The sequence below is a fragment of the Phascolarctos cinereus genome, unplaced genomic scaffold (genome assembly GCF_003287225.1).
Source record: "Phascolarctos cinereus isolate Bilbo 61053 unplaced genomic scaffold, phaCin_HiC Scaffold_1;HRSCAF=81, whole genome shotgun sequence".
Taxonomy (NCBI): domain Eukaryota; kingdom Metazoa; phylum Chordata; class Mammalia; order Diprotodontia; family Phascolarctidae; genus Phascolarctos; species Phascolarctos cinereus.
The window spans coordinates 150,272,648-150,295,141 of record NW_027555514.1 but is presented as its reverse complement, the minus strand read 5'-3'; the positions used below and the strand labels follow the sequence as shown (position 1 = coordinate 150,295,141).

General features: G+C 35.1%; 1 protein-coding gene across 10 annotated transcripts in view; it reads right to left on the bottom strand.

Annotated features, from left to right (window-relative positions):
* Positions 1-2,712: 2,712 nt before the first annotated feature.
* Positions 2,713-22,494, bottom strand: part of CD36 (CD36 molecule (CD36 blood group)) — a 137,873-nt gene continuing 118,091 nt past the window's right edge. For 9 of the 10 annotated variants that reach the window (XM_020984480.2, XM_020984478.2, XM_020984479.2 and 6 more), the window contains 7 exons: positions 21,281-21,350; positions 18,191-18,378; positions 14,855-14,973; positions 13,292-13,365; positions 9,629-9,683; positions 8,133-8,297; positions 2,713-5,789 (listed from right to left, as the gene is read on the bottom strand). In XM_020984480.2, the coding sequence (XP_020840139.1) occupies positions 8,133-8,297; positions 9,629-9,683; positions 13,292-13,365; positions 14,855-14,973; positions 18,191-18,378; positions 21,281-21,350 (671 nt within the window). In that variant the 3' untranslated portion in view covers positions 2,713-5,789. Of the gene's footprint in view, positions 5,790-8,128; positions 8,298-9,628; positions 9,684-13,291; positions 13,366-14,854; positions 14,974-18,190; positions 18,379-21,280; positions 21,351-22,494 lie in introns of those variants that run through there. The other variant, XM_078154555.1, reaches the window with a different exon arrangement.

Genomic DNA, 22,494 nt, shown 5'->3' with positions numbered 1-22,494 from the left:
TGTCAAGAAAACCCCAACAGGGGTCATGAAGAGTCAGACACATCTAAACAATTAAACAACAAACAGCATTATATATTTAGTTAATTTCAGAGCTAGAAATAGAACACAGGTCTCAAATTCCATATCCAAAGTTCTTTCCATTAGGATAAAGGATTTACAGGGGGAAAGGATCTTGGAGTTCATCTAGTCTAGGCCATTTTCTAGATAGAGAAATAGCGTCCATGAAAGTTGAAATAATTTGCTCAAGTTACACAAATAATAAGTCAGAGGAATATAGCCTTAGTCTTCTGAATCCAAATCCATCCTTTAATATGCACTATGATGATTTTCCAAACCATTCCACTATCTTCATAAATACATTCAGTGCAGAATAATAGTAGTGTGTGTAAAGAAAATTTCAGTGTCTGGCCTCCATTCTAATTCAGTCAAATAAACAGGCAAAATAAACAAAAAGTCCTTACATTCCCTCCTATGTGGTTTTGTTGTTGTTTTCCTGGAACAGAACATTTAACTTTAGGTCTGTGTGTGCCATCTAGTGGCTACTTCAAGAACATGTTAGAAATCCAGTGGGTAAGAGATGAAGAAAATTGATATGCCACAGAATCTCGCTTTCTATTTCTTCCTCTAGCATCTAATCTACTGAAAGGGAAAATTTTCTTGTATTTTATAATGTTACTGTAACTCACTCTTCTATTTAATATGCAAAATTTCTGGCTTAAATGTTATCATCTTGAAAATTCTAAAGAACAGTGAAAGGGGTGACACAAAAAATAGTGTAAAAAGTGTGTTCAGACATAAAAAAAGAAAAGTTTAGGCTGCAACAAGGGGAACAAGTGGAATAAGGAGGTAGGGAAAAATGAAGCTTGAATGGCACAGGAATATGTTCTGTGGTATGAGAAGATGGGGATAAATTCAAGCACAAAGAATTGCCCTCAGATTACATGGGTGCCGTATTGCAGGATGATGGAAGATTCATAAAATATTGGGAAACAAATAAAATAGTCAAGATGAAGTTAACACCTAGGCTGATAAATAGCATACTTCATTCATTCCATAATAAAATCAATCTTTAAGAATATTTGATTATTGGTGGAGGTATTGTGGGAGGGGCTGTAATAGGTTTGGCTTAATCCTATTGAGGGAAAAATGTTTCATTCTGTAAAACAATAACAAAATTATTACAGTAATCTACCCGATTTGGGTAGCACCTTGCTTCCTGGAGAGACAGAGAGAGAGACAGAGAGAGACAGAGAGAAGTTGTGAAATCCCTTCTAGCTCTATACCTATGACTGTATTATCATGGGTTTGGAGAAGGTGTTCAAAATCCACTCTGAAGCTGTGTGAACTTGGGCAAATCATTTAACCTTCCTGATCCTCCATTTCCTCATATGTAAAATGAATCTGTTGAATTAGATGGCCTTGGAGGTCTCTTTCAGGTCTATAGCAATGAATATCTAGGGAAACCACACTGAATTTGGCACTGGACAGAAGACTTTCTGCTACTGACCTGATCAGAAAATGCTGATAATTCTTATCCAAACCATAAGCTTGAACGGGGTAATTTCCTCTGGGACTACACAACACTGGTGCAATAAGTATTAGAGGACAGAGTCCAACCATAAAAGTACTAATCTGTGTAAAGCATCTTAATTAGGTAGGGTGGGTGAAATCTACCACACTTTTCAGTTATTGTATTTGGACCTTTTGCCCCATGTTAACTTAGGAAGTAATCACTTCAACTGATAACTTGTCTGGAACAAGGATGAACTTTGAGGAATTTATTGAATTAGTGATGAATTAATGCAAACCTTTTGGTATGGATGTTCCTATACTGAGGAAAGATACAGACAGACACTTGGCCCTGAGGTTGCAGCCATTATTTTATTGTCATGAAAAATGGGGACTGTCAATAAGATTCCAAGTCGTGTCAACTCACCAAGTTACACTATCCGATAGATTCATTTTATTATTTTAATCTGAAACTGATAATAGAGACATTAAGAGTTTCAAAGCATCTGTGTTTATAATTCCCTGAGTGAGTTATTGACACGCACTGTTCACACTACATAGATTCCCTTTGTAGCCCTATTTCTTCTGGATGAGAAATACACATAGAATCAAAGTGATGTTATCATTAAACAACAAAGCAGCCATAAAACTCATGCCAAGGCTATATAAAACTTTAAAAATTACCGGAGGCTTGTATTATCTGTTCTGTATGACTATGAATAAATAGAACTGATTCCTTCCTGGGTTATGTCATATAGGAATACTTTGGGAAGCAGTATAGTTCAGTGAAAAAATTTCTGGCTTTGGAGCCAAAGGATCTGAGTTTAAATATGGATTCTAACACTACTGGTATGACTTTAGACAAGTCACTTAAACTCCCTGGGCCTCTATTTCCTCATCTATAAAATGAGGAAGGTCCCTTATTGATCTAATTCTATCATTTTACCATGAGAAGGTATGTTTAAATGTTAACTGAAAATTAAATATGATTAAAGGCACAAAATGATGAATCCACACAATCTAAAGTGAATGTCCACACAACTAAAATTAAAGTAATAACATAACCACAAATATGCAAAAATGCAAGAGCAATGGAGAAAAGGAAGGAGGCAGAAAACACTTATTTTTTTTTTAGTAATAGAAGCTTATTTATTTTCACACATGTTTCAAAATGGTGCAATTTGGGGGCCATGAAGATGAAAGGCAGACTGTTCTGTATCTTCAATATAAATATAAATTATTAACTCATTTAGAAATGATTACTCCACTTACCCTGCAAAACAAATACACCTATGAGGGAAGGGACAGAATAATTCAGTTAATACATATGTAAAGAGACAAGAATTATAAAAGTATCCAGAATGCAGTTAGGAGGATACCAAACATCCAAGATTTCCATAGTTTTTGGGGAGAGAAAGTAGAATGTTAACTACTCTGTCCCTGTTCTGGTGACTTCAGATAGAAAATTGGGTCATCATATCCTCCAAATTAAACAATGCTTTGTGTATAGCTCAAATATTTAATATGGGTAACAAAAAATATAGAAAATAATTAAGACATTATCGCACACATACACACCTTTTAAACAAGCATTCAGCCCTATTACAAAGTTAGATTTCAGTATAGAAACAGGCTGTATATAACTACATCTGTTGCTTTCACAAGCAGTGCTAAATATATATATATATATTTTATATATATAATATACATTTTTCCTGAGAATCCAAGCACAATACCTTTTTTTGTTTCTCAGTTCACATATTAACAGCAAGAAGCATTTGTTTTGTCTACAAAAACTAGATGATTTCAGATGGCAAATTTTTATGCACAAAAACCAGTTTTCAAGGATTTTCATGATTTTTTTGCAATTAAGATCAAGGATGAAATGTGCTTTTCTGTCACTCTGTATAGTTTTGCATTTTTAAAAAATCATCCATTTCACCCACATACAATTACAAATCCTCAAACATTTAACCCTATTGAAAACTAGTCATTTATTTGGAAAAAAAAACACTATTTTTTTTGCACAAATATACAAGAAATAAAATTATCCAAAATTCACCTATCATTTTTTTTCAGACAAAAACAACCTTGTCTTTTCAAAAATGAAACAATGTTCAGTTTACTATGGAATTTTTTCAACACAGACATCTTGCATGAGAATTTTCAGTCTTTGATAGTCATATGGACAATTTTGAAAATTGAAATGTAATGTCTAGCATATAAGAGGAGCTCCATAAAGTTAAGGCTCCATTTAAACAATTAATGCATGTGGGAAAAGAAAACGCTCAATCTCACCTCTCTTATTTCTAAGTGCTTGAATCAGGGCCAGCATGTATTATAAATGTCATTAAGTTCTAGGAATGTTACCCAGCTGAACCCAGGTCTAGATTTGCTTTGGGAAGTATTATTTACTTATTGATTGGGGACTGGAGGTAGATTATATATTTCCTGTCCCAAAACTATGTTAGCCTAGTCCTCGAAGCTCTGGGTCTTCCTAGAACATAAAGACATGTTTTCATTTCTTTGTTTTGTTTTGTCTTCTAGGTAAGCATAAAATATAATATGTTTCCATTGCAGGAAGCACACCTAAACGTTTTGTTATTTAATGAGATTTCTTGAGAGTTAGATGAATATGCTATCTTCTAAGTGAATGCTTTTGGTTATCTTTGCTTACTATCTGAGAATAGATTTTGTACCTCACAATAAACTAATAATTGTTCAATACACTGATACACATCTATATCTCCAATCAACTAATTTTGTTAAATCTCTGAATTCTTCAAGGAGATTCCCACCCCCATCCCTACTCAAGATGTGCCACGGTACATACTGAGATCCTGATCCGTTCCCAATTTTAATATGAAAGAAAAAAATGATTAATATTTCTCATTTCTTTATACTTGGCTTAACAATACATAATCATCTTGCTTCTTTTTTCTATACTAGAAACATGAAGTGTACTCTTCTTTCCAAAAAAAGTGAAATTCTATTCTACCATACTCTGGTGTTATCAATGACCACAGGAAAAAACAGGTCATTAATTGCCTCTACCAATGCAAGGGATGGAAGAACTCTATTCAGAATGCCTCAACTTCTATTTTTTAAAAAAATGAACCAGAGAAGGAACTCAGCATGTTTCTGCCTTTTCTTCCCCAATTCTTCAGAAAAAAAGAAAAAAAAACAAATGAAGCTGAAGGGTAATCAGATATTGTTGATTAAATGTCAGCAAAACTTAGAACCTAGATGAAGAAAGGAAACATTAAAATATTCCTATGTTGGAAGAACAAAAAGGAAAGGTACAGGTTACATGAAAATAAAGGAATAGAGGAGTACAATAATATAGAAGAAGACTAATCAAAATAATTTGAGTTTTAAATCAGTACTTTTGGGAGTTATTATGCAATGTAATGTAACAAATAACTTTATTCATATACATATTCTATCAGTGATTATAGTCCATGAAAACAACACTTATGATTCTTTCTCTGATGACAGTGCAGCGTTCTGCAATAACCAATCTTAAGTCTCAGATGAATGGAAGAATAAAGGGCTATACTCACAAGCTCCCTAACCAACTGAAAAGCTTGGGGGAAATATCCAAGCCCATATTCATGAAAATAAAAAGACAGGGGATGGAATGGTTTTCATTTTCATGCACAGGGTCTAGAAGAACAGGGCTTACACTTGAATAAAAACTGGTTGATGCTTTTTTTTTTGTTTCTGAATGGGCTAAGGTAAAAACAGTGGCACCAATATTCATATATTTCCCACTGGCCTTTCAAGTTAATTGTTTCTCATGAAGTGTTAGATTGACAGCTTTTGAGAAAGAAAAAGAAAAGTTGAATTATTGCCACTGACTATATATAGACAACATAGTTGGTGACAGCTCTTTTACCCTGGATATTGGAACATTGGAAATCTCAGTCCTTAGGCTGTGCAGACTTCAACTTTTGTACTGAATCTCTAACCAGACAGTACTAGAGATAGGAGCAATTTACTCACGTATAATTTCATTCTATAGATTTTGCAACCAACTTGATCATGATGCAGTTTAAAAGGTATGATGGGGGGTATGAAATTTTATTTACTGTAGTGGCAACCTAACAATAGTCCTTCAGAAAAAAAAATGCTAGTTAGCTTTAAGATCAATGTCTCAGCTTCTCCCTAGTACAGTTTGTGCACACAAACTATGTTAAATCTGGATTATTTGAGCCAATGTTACCGAAGATCCTAATCATGGCAATGCTGTCCTCTGTATCCAAAGTGTCTCTTGTTACCTGTAAAATGAGAAAAAAGTTAATGAGTTACTCTCTTTTAAAAGTTAAGAAGTTTACAACTTTTTAAAGAGTGTAAATAAATAGGTTAAATACCAGGTCTCCAGGAGTCTTTTTTTTTTTTTTTTTGGTTATCTGACAGCCTAATTCTCCAACCTGTGGGCTGTTGAAAATTTGTACAAGAAAATCCTGTAGGAAAAATGTATTTCTGGGGCAGCTAGGTGGTACAGTAGATAGAGCTCCAGTCAGGAGGATCTGCCTTAGATACTTGACACTTATTAGCTGTCACTTAGCCCTGATTGCCTCACCAAAAAGAATATGTGTGTGTGTGTGTGTGTGTATGTATATATATATATATATATGCATGTGGATATGTATATATATATATATATGCACACATATACATATATATACACACATATACATACATATACACACACATATATACATACTTTATATATATGTGTGTGTGTACACACACACACACACATGTATTTTTTCCCCTCTCCCCTCTGGAGTAGTAAAGAGAAAACTCCATCCCATATTTAGCCTGTATACAATACAGCAAAGTGAAGATATCAAGCTGATATGTATCCTTGTCTTCCCAAAAGTCTTAGAGTAATCATGACTTAATGAATAGAAGATTAATTTCTTGATGTGAGATCAGACTGAAATGAAGTTAATATGATATGATTATATGAAGCCGATATTCAATTCAATTCAATAAACATCTATTAAGTGCCTATTATGTGCCAGGTATTGAATTAAGTTCTGGAAGTATAAATGGAGGTAGAAGATAGTTCCTGCCCTGAAGGAGCTTAAAATCTAATGGAGGAGATAACAGGCAAAAAATGTATACAAAGCAGTCTATATATAGGATAAATAGGAAATAATTAACATAGGAAGAGGACTGAGATAAAGAAGAGTTGGGAAAAAGTTTTCAGTAGAAGGCGGAATTTTAGTTGGCACTTAAAGGAAGGTGGGGTGGTCAATAGTCATAGAAGAGGAGGCAGAGCATTCCAGGGATGGGAAGTAGTCAGAGAAAATACTTGGAATGGAGAGGGATAGAGCGTCTTTTTCACGGAGCAACCAGTAGACTGGTGTCATTGAACTGAAGAGCTTGTTTTAGGGAACAAGGTGTTAAGAAGACTGAAAAGGGGGCAGCTAGATGGAGCAGTGGATAGAGTCAGGAGGACCTGAGTTGAAATCCGGCCTCAGACACATGATACTCACTAGCTGTGTGACCCTGGGCAAGTCACTTAACCCCAATTGCCTCACCAGAAAAAAAAAAAGACTGAAAAAGTGGGAGAGGGTTAGGTTATGAAGAGTTTTAAATGCCAAACAGAGAAATTTATATTTACTGCTAGAGGTAATAGGGAGCACCTAGAGTTTACTGAGTAAGGAGGTGACACGATCAGAAATGTCTTAAGAACACTTCAGTGGCTGAATGGAGAATGGATAAAATGGTATTAAAGGGTCTTTACTTTGTATGTTTGTATATTTGAGTCTTTTGTTTTTGTTTGAGACAGAAAGACAGCCAGAGTGAACTGCCTCTCAAGTATAACATCTTGTTTAACATGTGGTGACCACCTACTCCTGGGGAAGTCATTCAACATCTCACCATTCTGTGTTCAAGTCTTGCTTCTTCACATATTAACCGTGTGATGCTGACTACTTCATTTAGCCACTCCATACCCCACCCAACTCTATAAGGCTAAAAGTCACAGAAAGGTTGTAAAGTTCTTTACGATTATTAATTCATTTGAATCCTCACAACAATCTTGGGAAGTAGGTGTCATTATTATTTCCATTTTACAGTTGAATAAATTGAGAGCTAAGTGACTTGCCCAGAGTCACACAGTTAGGAAGTGTCTGAGGAGGGATTGGACCTCAGGTTTTCCAGAGTGTACCATCTACCTGATTTATTAGCTAACAACTAGTAATACCTTAACATAAGTTTTCAAGGATGATTACAAAAATTATCTCATTTGATCTTAACAACAATCTTGCAATATAGTGAGTTCCTTGTCATTAGAAATCTTCAAGCAGAAGTTGATTTACTAATGACCATGATATTGTAGAAAAGGAATCATTATGTTGTGATTGGCTTACATGGCCACTAAGGTGCCTTCCAACTCTAAGAACCTATAATGCTATGCCTTTTCTACTTCTTACTTTATATCTATAAAGCCCATCATAATTGTAGGGTAACTGAATGTTGGGTTGTTCACACAGAAACATTCACAGTTTTTAGCTGTATGACCCTTCTTTTGAATACCATGAAAACACAGAAAGTGAAGAACTATGCTATGTCATCAACAGGTTTTTTTTTTGAGATGTACTTACTTATTTTATTTTCTTTGACCTGCATACACAATATGCAATCATGGATGCAACAAAGGTCACAAGACCAACGGTGAGTAAAATCATTTCTACCAGACCCAAGAGATTTATTTTGCCAGTTACTTGTTTTCTGAACATTTCAGCTTTCTCGTCACCAATGGTACCAGTCTGAAATCAAGGCAAAGTACAATTACTTACAAGGCAGTAAAATAAACAATGATTATATAACAAATACTTTCCTCTTGCATTCTTCTGCAAGTGCATTTTCACACATGAAATTATGCCTGAGGAGCTTAAGAAATTGTGATGAGTAACTAGGATTTATTTGGGGCCAACTCAGGAAAAGAAGAGAATCATGGCTTAATGGCTCTGTACTTCAGAGGAAAACATCCATGCCCTAGGCTTTAACCTACTAAACGTTTTTACTCTTTGTGGACCAAGGGAGACATGGGATAAAGATACATATAAAGTGCACTGAAACACTGATGTCGCTTCAATGTTTCTTTTTTTATTCCATTTGCTTCTTCCTTTCCACTACTTTCCCCTTATTGTTAAGTGGCTGCTTCTACCAAACTCTTGTTTCTGTCCACTTCCTTTCTCTTTTACAAACAAGGTCAGGACTGAATTATCATGGTTGAGCCAGTGTGTGAAAACTGCAAATGAGTGAACTATAAGCCTTTTTCTTACTTGCTATCCTTAACCGTTCTCTATTAAGGCACTTTAATAGTAACAGTGATCAATGACTGCCTAAGATTCTAACTTGCAGTAAGACTGATCAGCTGTCTGTAGCACACTATCAGCCATTTGTTCACCAGTATCAGAAGGAAAGTTCAAAGAGTATTCTGGTTCATTCCCACCCTTGGGGCCCACAGTATTTATTAGTTCTGTGACTAGGCTTGAATGACTACAAAACAGTTTCAAAGACTTTTAGCATCAGTCTATCATATGGTATTTGTAAACTTGTCCTTGACTTGGAATTATGAATACAAAATGTGCCCCAAAGTGACCAGACTGAATTAGGACCACTCCATGAAAAAGGCAGAATTTGCTAAGGGCTGAACAAATGTCTATGATTCTCTTTTGTTCCGTTCCTCTTACAATACACTGTATAAGCAGCTATTTGAGATAAAGGTTTAAGATAGTCCTAATAGTACTAATTGGCAGAACATATTCTTGCTTCATCAGTATAAAGCAAAATTTTATGTTCCTGTGCGTTTTGGTCATATATTCAAATGGAAAAGCACACACACAGATTATCAGTACTGCCTAAATTCATCAACATTTCATTAGAACAATAAAAATAACCCGAACAACACATCTAATCCAAAACCACAAACACACAATAAATATAGAACATATTTTGAAGCAAATGTGGAGGGAGGAAGAAGAGGTTTGGGGAAGTTGTTAAGTTCAAAAAGAGACCTACCATTGAAAGACTTTTTTTTTTTACAAAGTAACATCTTCTGACCTTTAGTAGTTAATATATTCAAAATACTCACCTCATTAAGCCAAAGAATTGGGACAATATAGTTCTGTTCCAGTTTACTTAAAGTGCTGTAACACAATGAAAGAGATTTTAAAAAACTGAAATACACATTATTCAGTTCAACCATTTATTAACCACCTTTCACATGTAATAAATCATGCTAATTGTGTTAGGGCTACAAAGATGAAAACAGTTCCAAAGTTCAAGGAGCTTTCAGTCTTCTGTGTGAGTTATAATTTATACACCAAAACCCAGTATAATGCAAAGGCAAATGAGAGATCTGGGCAAAGTGTCCTCTGAAAATGTGAGGAGGGGGTGGTGTTTAGGGGGCATGGAAGGTTTCATGAAAGAGGTGGCACCTGAGATAAAATGGAAGGAAGAAAAAGATTTCAAAAGACTGACTATCCAGAGGTACAACCTGGCATGGGGATTTTAGAGAATAGTTAATACTTCAACTTCCCAGAAGGAAAGGGGTATGAATAAGAGTTTAATGGGTTTGACTCTGGCTTTAGAGGCATTTGGTATGAAAACCTTGGGGATCAGCTACCTGTCCTTTGGAGTTGTTTGTTTATTTTGTTTTATATGGTTACCCAACATTCCCCAAGTTTCTGTGATCTTGTCCCTGACTTTGTATTGACTTCTGAGAAGAAAGAGGAAGAAAAGCCATCCCATGAATCTTTAGGGGCAGGTAGAGCTATTAGCAGCAGGCTGTGACTGCCAAGAGGAGAAGATACTAGGAACTTTCAAATTATATAGATCAAAAGTTAAAATTGGGATATAATCTGCATTGCTGATATAGATGGTGAGCAATAAGAGACCTCAGCTGACTGAAAACTTCCTGGCCCTTTTCTGTGAACTTGAAGAAAGAAGATTTGCTCACCGTTAGGAACCTCCCCCCTTAAAAAACAAATAACAAGAAGAAAAAGAAACCAACCAAAAAGCAACCTTAACTTCCTGTGCCTTTTCCTTGCTCTCCACAAAAGCTAGGGAAGTCACTGATACAGGCAAGAGTTTCAATTTCTCTATTTGACTTTGATTATTTATGTTAGCAAACACGTTTATATAAATTTTAATGTTTAATGCTGATTTTATTTTGGTTATCACGAATTATTTTAAAGAGAGATGAATTTCTACTTACAAAGAAAGACTATATGTGTGTGTGTATACATACATATGCATATATATATATACATACATACATACACATATACATACACACACACATATATATACATTGTATTTTGCTCAGCCACATTGGACTAGGGCCATGGTCAATGGAACAGAGTTCTGGTGTTCTTTCAGCATAACTTTGCCTTGCAAAGGTATCTGAGCTTAACAGAAATATGCTTAGAAATCATAAGGAAGTCCATGAGCTAGAGAGAAAAAGTGCTTTTAGTCTAATAGGTTATAGGTGGCTGCATGCCTTTGAACCATATCAGTCCACAAGAATTTAGTTATATAGTATGTGCCAGACATTATTTTAGAAGTCTTTGTAGGCTGTTGAATCACAAATTCAAAGCTTAGCCCAGTCAGAGGGAAAGGAGAATCTCATGAATGTGCCTTGAGTATGAGCTGAAGGGCTAGACAATGAATCAATCACCTTTAAATAGGGTCAGTGCCTAAAGCTGTCTGCTTATAGGGAGAAGGCTCCTGCCTTTCCTGATTAGCTGCTCCAATAATTACATGGGGAAACTAAAATAGGTCTGGAAAGGTGAAGGAGAGATGATGGAGAGTTTTAGGTTCTAAAGAAGTTTGAATTTTACCTTCTGGTATTAGGCAGTTATTGAAGGTTTGAGCAGAGGAGGGAAGGAAGTGTCTACACATTAAGAATATTATTCTGTTCTCAGTATTAGGGTAGTTGGGGGGAAAAACACACACACACACACACACACAGAGGGCACAGGGTGAGTTGAATATGAAGGGATGATATCTAAAAAATAAATTAAGAAGTGAGAGAGAGGGTAATGTACTGGGAGAAGGAGAAAGGAAGAGGTAGAATGGAGTAAATTATCTCACAGGAAAGAGGCGAGAAAAAAGCTTTTACAGTGGAGGGGAAGAGAAGGAAGGTAAAATGGAATGAGTGAATATTACTCTCATTGGATTTGGGTTAAGGAGGGAATAACACACACACTCAATTGGGTATGGCAAGCTGTCTTACCCTACAGGAAAACAGGGGGAAAGGGATGATAGAAGGGAAGATAAATTGGGGGAGGGGGTAATGAGAAGCAAAAACTTTTGAGAAGGGACAGAGTCAAAAGAGAGAATAGAATAAATGGTGGGCAGGATAAGGTGAAGGGAAATATAGTTAGTCTTCCACAATATGACTATTATGGAAGTGTTTTGTATGACTACATGTGTATAACCTATATAAAATTGTTGTCTTCTCAATGGGGGTGAGTGGGGAGGGAGGAAGGGAGAAAATTTGGAACTCAGAAGTTTTAAAAACTAATGTTAAATTGTTTTTACATGCAACTGGGAAATAAGATATACAGGCAATGGGGTATACAAATCTATACTTCCCTACAGGAAAATAGAAGAGGAAAGGGATAAGAGAAAGGGGCCAGTGATAGAAGGAAGGGCAGATCAGGGAAGCGGTTTTCAGAATGCACACCATCTTGGGGTGGAGGGAGGGGAGAAATGGGGAGAAAATTTGGAACTCAAAATATTGTGGAAGTGAATGTTGAAAACTAAAAATTAATTAACTAATAAAAACAAAACAAAACAAAACAAAAGAATGTTATTTTTTCAGTGGTATGAAAGATGACTATAGAGAGAAGGGGCTAGTGGCAAAGAAACTGCTCCAGATCAAAAATGATGAAGGCTTGAAGCAGGGTGTCGTAGTATGAGGATCCATGAGAGTATAGATGAAAGAGATATTGTGGACATGATCAGGAAAGTATGGGGAAAGTGCAGGAGAAAGAAGAGGAATTAAAATTTTCCTGTCTAGATGACTGAGAGACTGGCAGTGCTCTTTATAGATAGTAGCAAGTAGGAAGAATTTTAAGAGAGGAGAGTCAACTCCATAAGACACACTTTGATGGAATAGGAAGACATTCTGATGGAGACACTCAACAGGAAGTAAAAGGTACTAGGACAAAATTCTCAAGAGGAATTTTGTAGATTTTTCAAAATCCAATAGTTTAAATATTCATCACTTAATTTCCATTTAATGATTATCAGATACATTTTAATTGTTTGTTGTTGTTTCTCAGTCTTGTCTAAGTCTTTGTGACTCAATTTGGGGTTTTCTTGGCAAAGATACTGGAGTGATTTGCCACTTCCTTCTTCAGCTATTTTACAGATGAGGAACTAAGGCAAACAGGGTTAACAGGGACACGTAGCTAGTAAGTGTCTGAGGCCAGATTTGAACCTCAGGAAGATGAGTCTACCTGACTCTAGGCCTAGCACTATGGCAGGGGATACACTGCGCCACCTCACTGCCCTCTTTTGATTGTTTATAACGTGTCATTTATGCTCCTTAACACAGCTGATATTGAATTATTAAATGAAAGTCATTTGAAAAATAAATTATGAGTAGATATTTTGTTTTGAAACTTGGTGACATTTGAAGTTTGACCTTTAATAGGTTCAATCCTGTAGCTCCATTTGGTCTCATTAGAAGGGATTATTATTTTTCATCCACATTAAAATTCTAAACCAGATTCAAAAAACTTACTCAATTTTTTTTACTGGTTTAACGAGGATGTTAACCTGCAGTCGTTTTGCAAATCGCAAAGTAAATCCAGTGACCTAAAACAAAATAAGAATGGAATAAAATTATCCATCCAGGCTTATATATTGGCTATCTGGAATATATGGTTAGATTTCTTATATAATAACAACAATAATAATAGTAAACATATAGCAATTTAGAGTTTGCAAAGCACTTTACATATATCATCTCACTTAATTTTCATAGCTCACAAACCTCTTTTACAGATGAACAAACTGAGAGTCTGACAAAGGTGACTTTGATCTGCCCAGGCTTGCATATAGATTGTAAGTATCTGAGCCAGGATTTGTACTCGGGTCTTCAAGTTCAGTGCTCTATCAACTCAGCCCAATGTGCATGTATATATAGGTATAAGTCTATCTTTATAATGTTTGTGTATGTATGTATATATACATATATGTTCTCTATATAGATAATGTATATGTATATATATTTATTCACATATACATGAATATATGTGTATTCACACACAAAGAACAAATCTGCAGACATGATTATGACAATCAGATTGTGTTATTCAATCATTTTGTGTTTGGATCAGATTGGATCAGAAACTTATCCATAGCATGAGGTCATTAAATTAATGAAATAATTGGACTAATTCTTACCTAGCTTTAAAATTTAAATTGATAGCTTGGAAATCAAGGTAATACTGAAAGCTTGGGATTTGTGTTGTTCAAGAGTGTGCCCATGTTGCTGAAATAATAGATTCTTGAAATCATGAGAAAAATATTATGTTCTGATTTGAACCAAAAGAACTGCCTTGTAAAAGTTTGTCTATTTACAAATTGAAATGAGATTATCCTGATATTGTATAAGCATTACTTAGATCATACAGGTAGAGACCTGCAAGGGACTTCAGAGGTCACTTGATTTTACAGATGAGAAAATAGTTCCTGGGAAGTTTAGTGACTTGCTCAAGGATATACAAATAATATAAGTATCAGAGGCAGGATTTGAGTCCAGATCCTCCAACTCCACTGTACCAGGCAGAAAATCATACTTTATTATTATTGGTTACAACAGTTTACATTTTACAGAGGGAAATAAGGCACACATTTTGGAGACAGAATTAATCTTAGGGCCAAGGAGATCTGGTTAAATATGTCTTGTACATTCTGGCTATGTGAATACCAATGGAATCATAAACCCAGTTGTTATCTCAAACCTTTACAAAGCTTCAACAAAGTACCTTACAGCTATAATCTCCTTTTATCCTTAAAATAATGTTATAAATAGCACAAGTATTGGAATTCCCATTTTACTGAAGTTATCTCCCCTTCCAGGCACACAGCTAATTGAACCCAGGTCTGACTTCAAGTCCATTGTCCTTTCTATTATAGACGCTGATTCCCAAAAGGAGACCATAAGGAAAGCTTTATAAATTTAGAATGAGAGAGAAAGGGTACAACATGAATGTGGATAACGTATATGCTTATTGAGTACAAGTGGGTTTTTAAATATAGTTCTGATCACAGGATTATTATGCTTTGTACGTTTGCTTACAGGTTCAACATCTAGGTATGTACGATGCTCCTCTTCATTCGGATTTAGCCCATCTATAGGTTCTGGCACATCTGGGCTTGCATGTAGAAAGTGAGGAAGTGAAATGTACACTGGCCTTTCTGGAAGGAAAAGTAAAAAAAAATGGCTATTGATAAGACCATTTCCTTTTTAAACATCCACAAAAGTTGCCACAATATAAATCATTAAAATGGAAAATGCACCTTTGCTTCCCAAGCCAAACCAACAGAAAAAAAAAAAAGTACAGCATAATTATCTCATGCTAGTGTCAGAAAATAGAGAGTTCAGAAGTATCCTACTGAGATTAGATGTTATAGGATGGGTAGAGCACTGGCTTCTGAGTCAGGAAGACTTAGGTGGGTTCAAGTCCCATTTCTCATACTTAGAGGATAGGTGACCCTGGGCAAGTCACTTAACCTTTTAGTATCTCTAGGGAACTCTGTAAGACAGAAGGTTGCAATACTAATCTACGTTTTTGGTTCTCTATATGGTTGAATTCACAGCTCTGGTCAAATAAATGGTCCCTTTACAAGAAAGTAACTGACTACAGACAAATTGGTGTTCATACTTCAATGGATCCATTATCTCATCTTTGTGGACACCTTCTTCCAAGGGTATTTGGAGAATACAATAATCTATCTATGTCATTTAATTCTTTGTGATTGTTTTCCATTGTCTCCTATGGGAAAATGTTGTCTTAGAGGGCACCTGGGGATAATTGAAAGTGTCGCCCAACTTCCTAATGCTACCCCACTCTTCCCTTATTTAATTATGAACTCACTTCACTAATCATTTTTAGCATTTTGTCCTAGATAGATGCATTAACATACTAATTCAAGGGAGTTACTATCCAATCACACATATTAGTCCAGAAAAAAATTGTGTTATTCACCCATTTTCTCTTTCTTTTGTGTATTGTCAGGCTGACATCTTCTGAGTAATAATGGATCTCAAGCATTTTAGGGATTGATATAATCAATGCAATGCTGTACACCCCTCCCTTTCAAACCATTCCTCTTTCATGACAACAGTGAACATTTGTGATGAGAATGCTTATCCTCCTACATGCTTGACATCAGTATTCAGAATATCAGTGAACAGTTATCTCAATAGCAACAGTTATGAAAGAATTTTTATGTGGATAAAAGATATTATTAGAAGAAGGGCCTTGAGGACTTTTGCTTATCAAACAATTAAAAAAACATAAAAATATATAACTAATACACATAATGTTTTAAGGTTTGCAAAGTACTTCACAAATATTATTATCCTCATAACAATCCTGAGATTATTCTGTTTTACAGATGAGGAAATTGAGGCAGACAAAAAAGGACAAAAAATAAGCCTATGGTCAAACAGAGAAAAATCTTGCTTGTTTGAAGCAAGATTTGAACTCAGGTCTTCTAAATTCTGGTCCAGTATCATATCCACTGTGGAACCTAGCTAACATAATTTTGTTGTTTTTCAGTCATGTCTGACTTAATGACTCAATTTGGGGTTTTCTTGGCAAAGATACTGGAGTGGTTTGCCATTTCCTTCAGCTCATTTTACAAGAGGCACTCAGGATTAAGTGACTTGCCCAGACTGGATTTGAACTCAGGAGTCTTAATGACTCCAGGCCCAGTACTCCCCACTGTGCCACCTAGCCACTCTTATAATATGAATAACACAATGAAGTGTATATTCTCAACCCTTTCAGGACAATTTTGAACTCTGATGATGTGATCAGCTATAGGAAATCCTGCCTATTTCCTTCTTATTTTAATCAAGGATATCAGGATACAGTTGTAATCATATTATAATTCTCATGATGATCTTATTGAAGTAAGAAAGTAGGAAAATCAGTCACTGATACTGATATCCTCTAAAATAAATAGTATATCCAGGGTGTTTTAGCAAATCACTTTGCATGTTCCTCTTTAACAAGCATTTTAAAAATTGACCTCAATGCTATAAATCATATCACCTTTCTAACTATTCTTCCTGGTTTTATTATCTTTTTTTCAATGACCCAGCTACTTTCTCATTTAGCACACTACAGAATGAGATCTCAGTGTCCAAATATGGTGAATTTCATCACTCTCAAGAATAAAGCTAGTTTTAAAAATTATTTCAAAAGAAATTTGCCACTATTTCTATTAGATGACACTTGTGTTTGTAGTTTTTTGATTTGAACTAATAATTTCAAAATGTGAGAGGAAATGGAAAACTTACATTTTAAAATGAATTAGTGAAATTTTCAGAAAATGATCTGCTCAGAAATTGGAGACTGGACTAGAGGACCTTGATCTCCTTTTATTTCCTTGTTCAACTTCTCCTCCCACCCCTAGACCCTCCACACATGCTTTAACTTTCTCCCTCCCTACCCCCAGATTTCTGATAGTGGAAGAATTTTATATCTATAACTATATCTATATATCTATGTCTATATCTATAGACATAGATATATACATATGGATATATCTTTGCAAATGCATATTGTATACACACATACATGTGTATGTTATATACACACATACATGAGTATATTACATACACACATGTATGTGTGTATACATATATACAGATATATATTTACATGTATATATGCAATATACATGATAAAGTAGGGGAAATCCACAAGTAGATTCAGAACCTAACGTGTAATTGAAAAAATTATTATAGAAGTATTTTGGAGATAAATGAATTTGACAAGTGATATAATTAAAAATCAGAGAGACAAGATACTCAGCAAAATCTAGATTCAAGTCTTATCTCTGATTCATATTTTCTACAGAAACACAGGAGACTTAATCTCAGTGCTGCAGGCAACTCTCTACAGGTAAAAATTATTGATTAATTCTGATCTGTATCGCTGGAGAAAACTTTCACATCAGTGGTTCTGTAACCTAATAAAATCACAAGTCCAGGGAAAAAATAATAACAAGTCTACATAATCCATGGAGCTGTGACTTAGAGAATGAACAGGGTGGCAGGGGCAGGAGAAGAGGATAAAGAAATAGCTCAAATGGAAATGACAACTCAGGAAACACAAGATATTATTCAGAGACTTACTTTCATTTTACTCTCATCCTAAATGATACATTAGGTAAACAAACAATCATTTACACCATAGTAACCACTCATGTTCCTAGAACATGGTAATCCAATTTTAAATGTGGAGCCTTGCCTTCAAACAAACATTTGAATTACTGTTCTCTACAATTTTTTTATCATTTCATCCCATTCAATTTTAGAAATTTGAGATATTCTGGGAAAAAGGAAAGTAAATTCTGGATGAGTAGTGCTATCAATTTATAATGGTAATATTTTACTCACTGGCTTTGCAGCTGCTAATGTCCAGAACACCAGCTGACGTGCAGTTCTTAGAGATAATTTTTTCTGTGCAAAAGCATTCATTATCTGGATTTACAACAGGAGATGCAAATGCCTTAGCTGGAAGGACAAATCGGTAGACTGGGATCCCTTTCAGATTGACCTCCTTTTCAAATTCAGCATAGATTGACCTAAAAATAGAGAACATATTGCTTTGTTCCAGACACACTTGAAATTCACTTTGCACATATTCTTACATTTCTTCACAACCTTGCCCTTGGCTAGGGTAATAAAATATTCTTGTGAAATTTTTAAACTTTGCCTTACTCAGTGATGGTAAAATGTGGTTATGAAGTATTACAGACTTACTAAGATCTAGAATCTGAAAGTGAACTACTTCTTCTTGTCAAAAAAGAGAGGACATTTCAAAATTCTGAATTAGAATTCTGATAGGAATTCTTATACATATATCCTATATAATGGGCATATATAGTTTTAATATATTTGTTCAGGATAAAAGTTGTTTGGGGAGAAGTGCCTGTTTAAAAAACAAAACAAAACAAAACAAACTCTGAACTATAATGCCACCAAACAGATTAGCATAGCTCCTCAGCATTTGTGAAAAACTCTCTGAGGTTCATTAAAAAGGAAGCTTGTTGCTGGACAGTAGTGTTGGGTTTAAAACAACAATAATATTGGTAGCTTAAGGAAAGAGAAAGTAATTTTCTTTTAAACTGCCAGCAGATGACGCTCTCCTACTTCTTAGATCAAGGTAACCAACCCCGAACTCCTTCAACTCTCTTCCTCTATACTTCAGAACACTTTTTTAAAAATACATTTTCTTATCTACAGGGAAGAACATGTCTTCTCTTTGTAAATGTTAATACCTCACCATTGAAAACTGATCCCATCTCCTTCTATAGGATTGGATTCCAACAATCCTACTCTGTCCTAACTGGTCAATTTCTCCTCCACAGTTTCTTTACCCTCCATTTACAAGTATGCTTCTATTTCCCTCATTCTATAAGACCTTGCCTATATTTTCCCCCTTTAATGGCCAACATTTCTTAAAAAAAAAAAAGTTACACATTCAGTGTCTCTACCTCCTCATCATTTATTTAACCCTCAGTTATCTATCTTCCTGTCCTATCACTCAAGTGAAATTGTGCTTTCAAAGGTCACTAACTTCATGTCAGCCTTTCTCAGTACCCATCCTCCTTTACTTCCCAGTGGTATTTGACCCTGCTTATCAAGCCCTCCTTGTTGATAAGTTTCTATCTTGTTTCCATGGTGCTGCAGTATCCCAGCTTTCCATCTTCCTCACTACTTCATTGTTTGATCTGCTGGTATTGCTTTCCTCTTCTTACCTCCCAAGATATAGGTCTGTCCCAAGGCTTTTTTGCTCATTCCTTTCTCCCTACCCCTACTTCTTTGTATACTCCTCCTTTGGGGATCACATCTGCTCTCATTTACTCCAAATATCATTTTCTTTCAGGTGATTTCCAAATCATCATCTTTTTCTACAGCATGATTTCTAATTCCCACTGGCCATATCTCCTTGGATCCATACCTAGAAAACCAAATTCAACATATCCCTAGAAAAAAGTCTTTGCCTTTCCCTCTGATTCTGTACCTCTTCCTGACTTTCCCATGTTTGTTAATTAAAACACATGTTCCCAGTCACACAGGCTTAGAACCCTGTATTGCCTTCATCTCCTCCCTCTCGCTGCCCCACACCCAATCAGATGCCAAGGAATGTTAATTTTCCCTATGACATCTCTTGTAAATTATCTTTGGCTCCTCCTTAAGCACCCTGAGACTTTCTGCTTTGCCATATTTTTCCAATACTTAGAATGTTGTCCCATTCTCCACCCTTAAATATCTACCCAATGAAATCATACATATGTTACACTATTGGTTGGTAGCTGTCCCTCATGCTTTACATTAACCCTCTTATCACTTGCCTTCACTTCTTACAATTCCTAGTTTCTTCAAAGGTAAGTTCACATGTCTCCTTCTATATGAAGTCTTTCCACATCTCTTCCAAATTATCGTGTATGCATTTTGTATACAGTTTGAATATACAAACATATGTAAACATGTTATTTTTCATTGGCTAGAATTTAAGCTTCTCAAAAACACGGATTTTTTTTTGTCTTTTTGTCCCCTGTTCCTAGCACCTAACATATATCTAATAAATGCTTGATAATTGATATATTTATTTCCTCAATCTTTTTTTTTCAGCAGATGGATTGGATTGCTGGGTACATGGCTTGAGAGGAAACAGAGGATGTAGTTATATATTTGGAAATTATGGTGATGTAAGAACAGAAGTTATCAATGAATGCTATATATATACATGTACATATATACATATATACATATATACATACACACACACACACACACACACACACACACACACACATATATATATATATATACATACACACACACACTCTACATCCTTCAAGAGCTAACACCCATGGTCCCTCTTCCATGAAGGTTTTCCTAATTTTCTATGCCATTTCATCTCAGATGTCTACCCTTTCTATCTCTCTTTGTTCTAATTTGTATTATAGTCACATATACATGGGTCTTACTTCCCCTACTATGGCATAAGATCTTTGGGGGCATGGATATCTTATGTATGAATCTTCTTCAGTGCCTTCCACAGTGATTTCTACATAATACGTGCTTCATAAATGCTAGCTATGTCTTAATAGAAGACGCAAATTTGACAAAGACATTTTGAGTTTCATAAACCTGAAAATGTATTGATCAAAGAGAAGAATGGAAAAAACATCTGTGACCTTGTTTCAAATGATCCAAGAATTAATTTTCCTGATCCTTAGAGAGAGCAAACAAAATCTCTCAAATGGTGTGTAATTTGGCACTAGGCACTAGGCACTGTAGGAGATACAGAAATAAGACAGTCCCTGACATCAAGCTGCTTACAACAATCTAGTAGGAAAATATTATTATGTTTCTTTAAATACAACCCATTTACATGATATTGTTAACCTTATACTAATCACTAGGGGGAAAATTGAACATAATTCTGAAGTGAAATGCGAATACTCTTAGTCTTACCTGCAAATATCAGAGGAAAAGAATCTTAATATCCTGGACTTCTCCACAAAAGGAGGAAATGAGGCTGCATCTGTTTTTAAAACAATAGAAAATAAAGTGGGAAACTAATCAGATTTTTCTGGGTGGAGTATTCTGTGCCTGCTAGGGAAAAAAATCCTTTCATAGACAAAACCTAAATTCATTAGTTTTTCATGTGTGAATCAATTTTTTTCACCTATCAAAAATGAAATGAAAACATTTTAAGACACATGAAAAAAAATCAAAATTTTTCTTATAAAAATTAGAAAGTGGCTAATTGTGGTTGTTAAAAAAGCAAAAAAAAAAAGAGAATTGGTTCACAGTTATTGACTCATTGAATAAGCATTTTGGTTGCCTCAGACTTTCCCCTAGAAGCTACTACATATTTTTGTTAATGTTTTGTTTACCCTAGAAGCTATTATATAAGTATTGAAAATAGGTATAAAACTCTCACTAGATGCAAGTCTCTGGTTTAAGAATTGGGAAATTTTACTAGTAAAAAACAAAACAAAACAAAGTCTGTATGTTTACTCTCCCAGCAGTAACTTAGATAATTATTGACTACCTACCATATCCAAAGCACTGCTGGTAAAATGCATACATATACATACACATGTATGAACTCATACAAAATTATACACAACAAAGGAGAAACTATTCATTATTTTTGACCCAAGAAATCAATCTTCCACTTAATATAATGCTATCACCAAGACTGGCCACCATTTAATGGCCATGATTAAATGAATATAATATCATTGATGATTATTCCTGACCTTTCCTCTTTCTCCCTCCTCCCCATCTTCATTCCAGTGTCTAGGTTTAGAAAACCTTAAAGGAAATAAATGATTCTTTGGCACATTAGGTAGCAATTAGAAATGCTTTGCAATTTGTACTTAATTTGGACACTTCAGGGAATAGAGCTATACAATGACTTTCTCAATAACTATGCCTAATTAGTAAAGACACATTTTACAATTGTGATGCTAAAAGAATTGCAAACTAAGGAAACAGCATTAATGAATATTTCCACTAGTTGCTACAAAGATTCTTATCACATCTAATGATTTTACTTTAGCATTAGATTATTTTAATCTCATCAAAGAGGGCAAAGGAAAAAGTTTCCAGTGCAAGAATGGCTGTTGAAAACTTGTTTTCCTAGTTTGGGTCCTCTAAGGGTTGTTGCTAAGAAAATA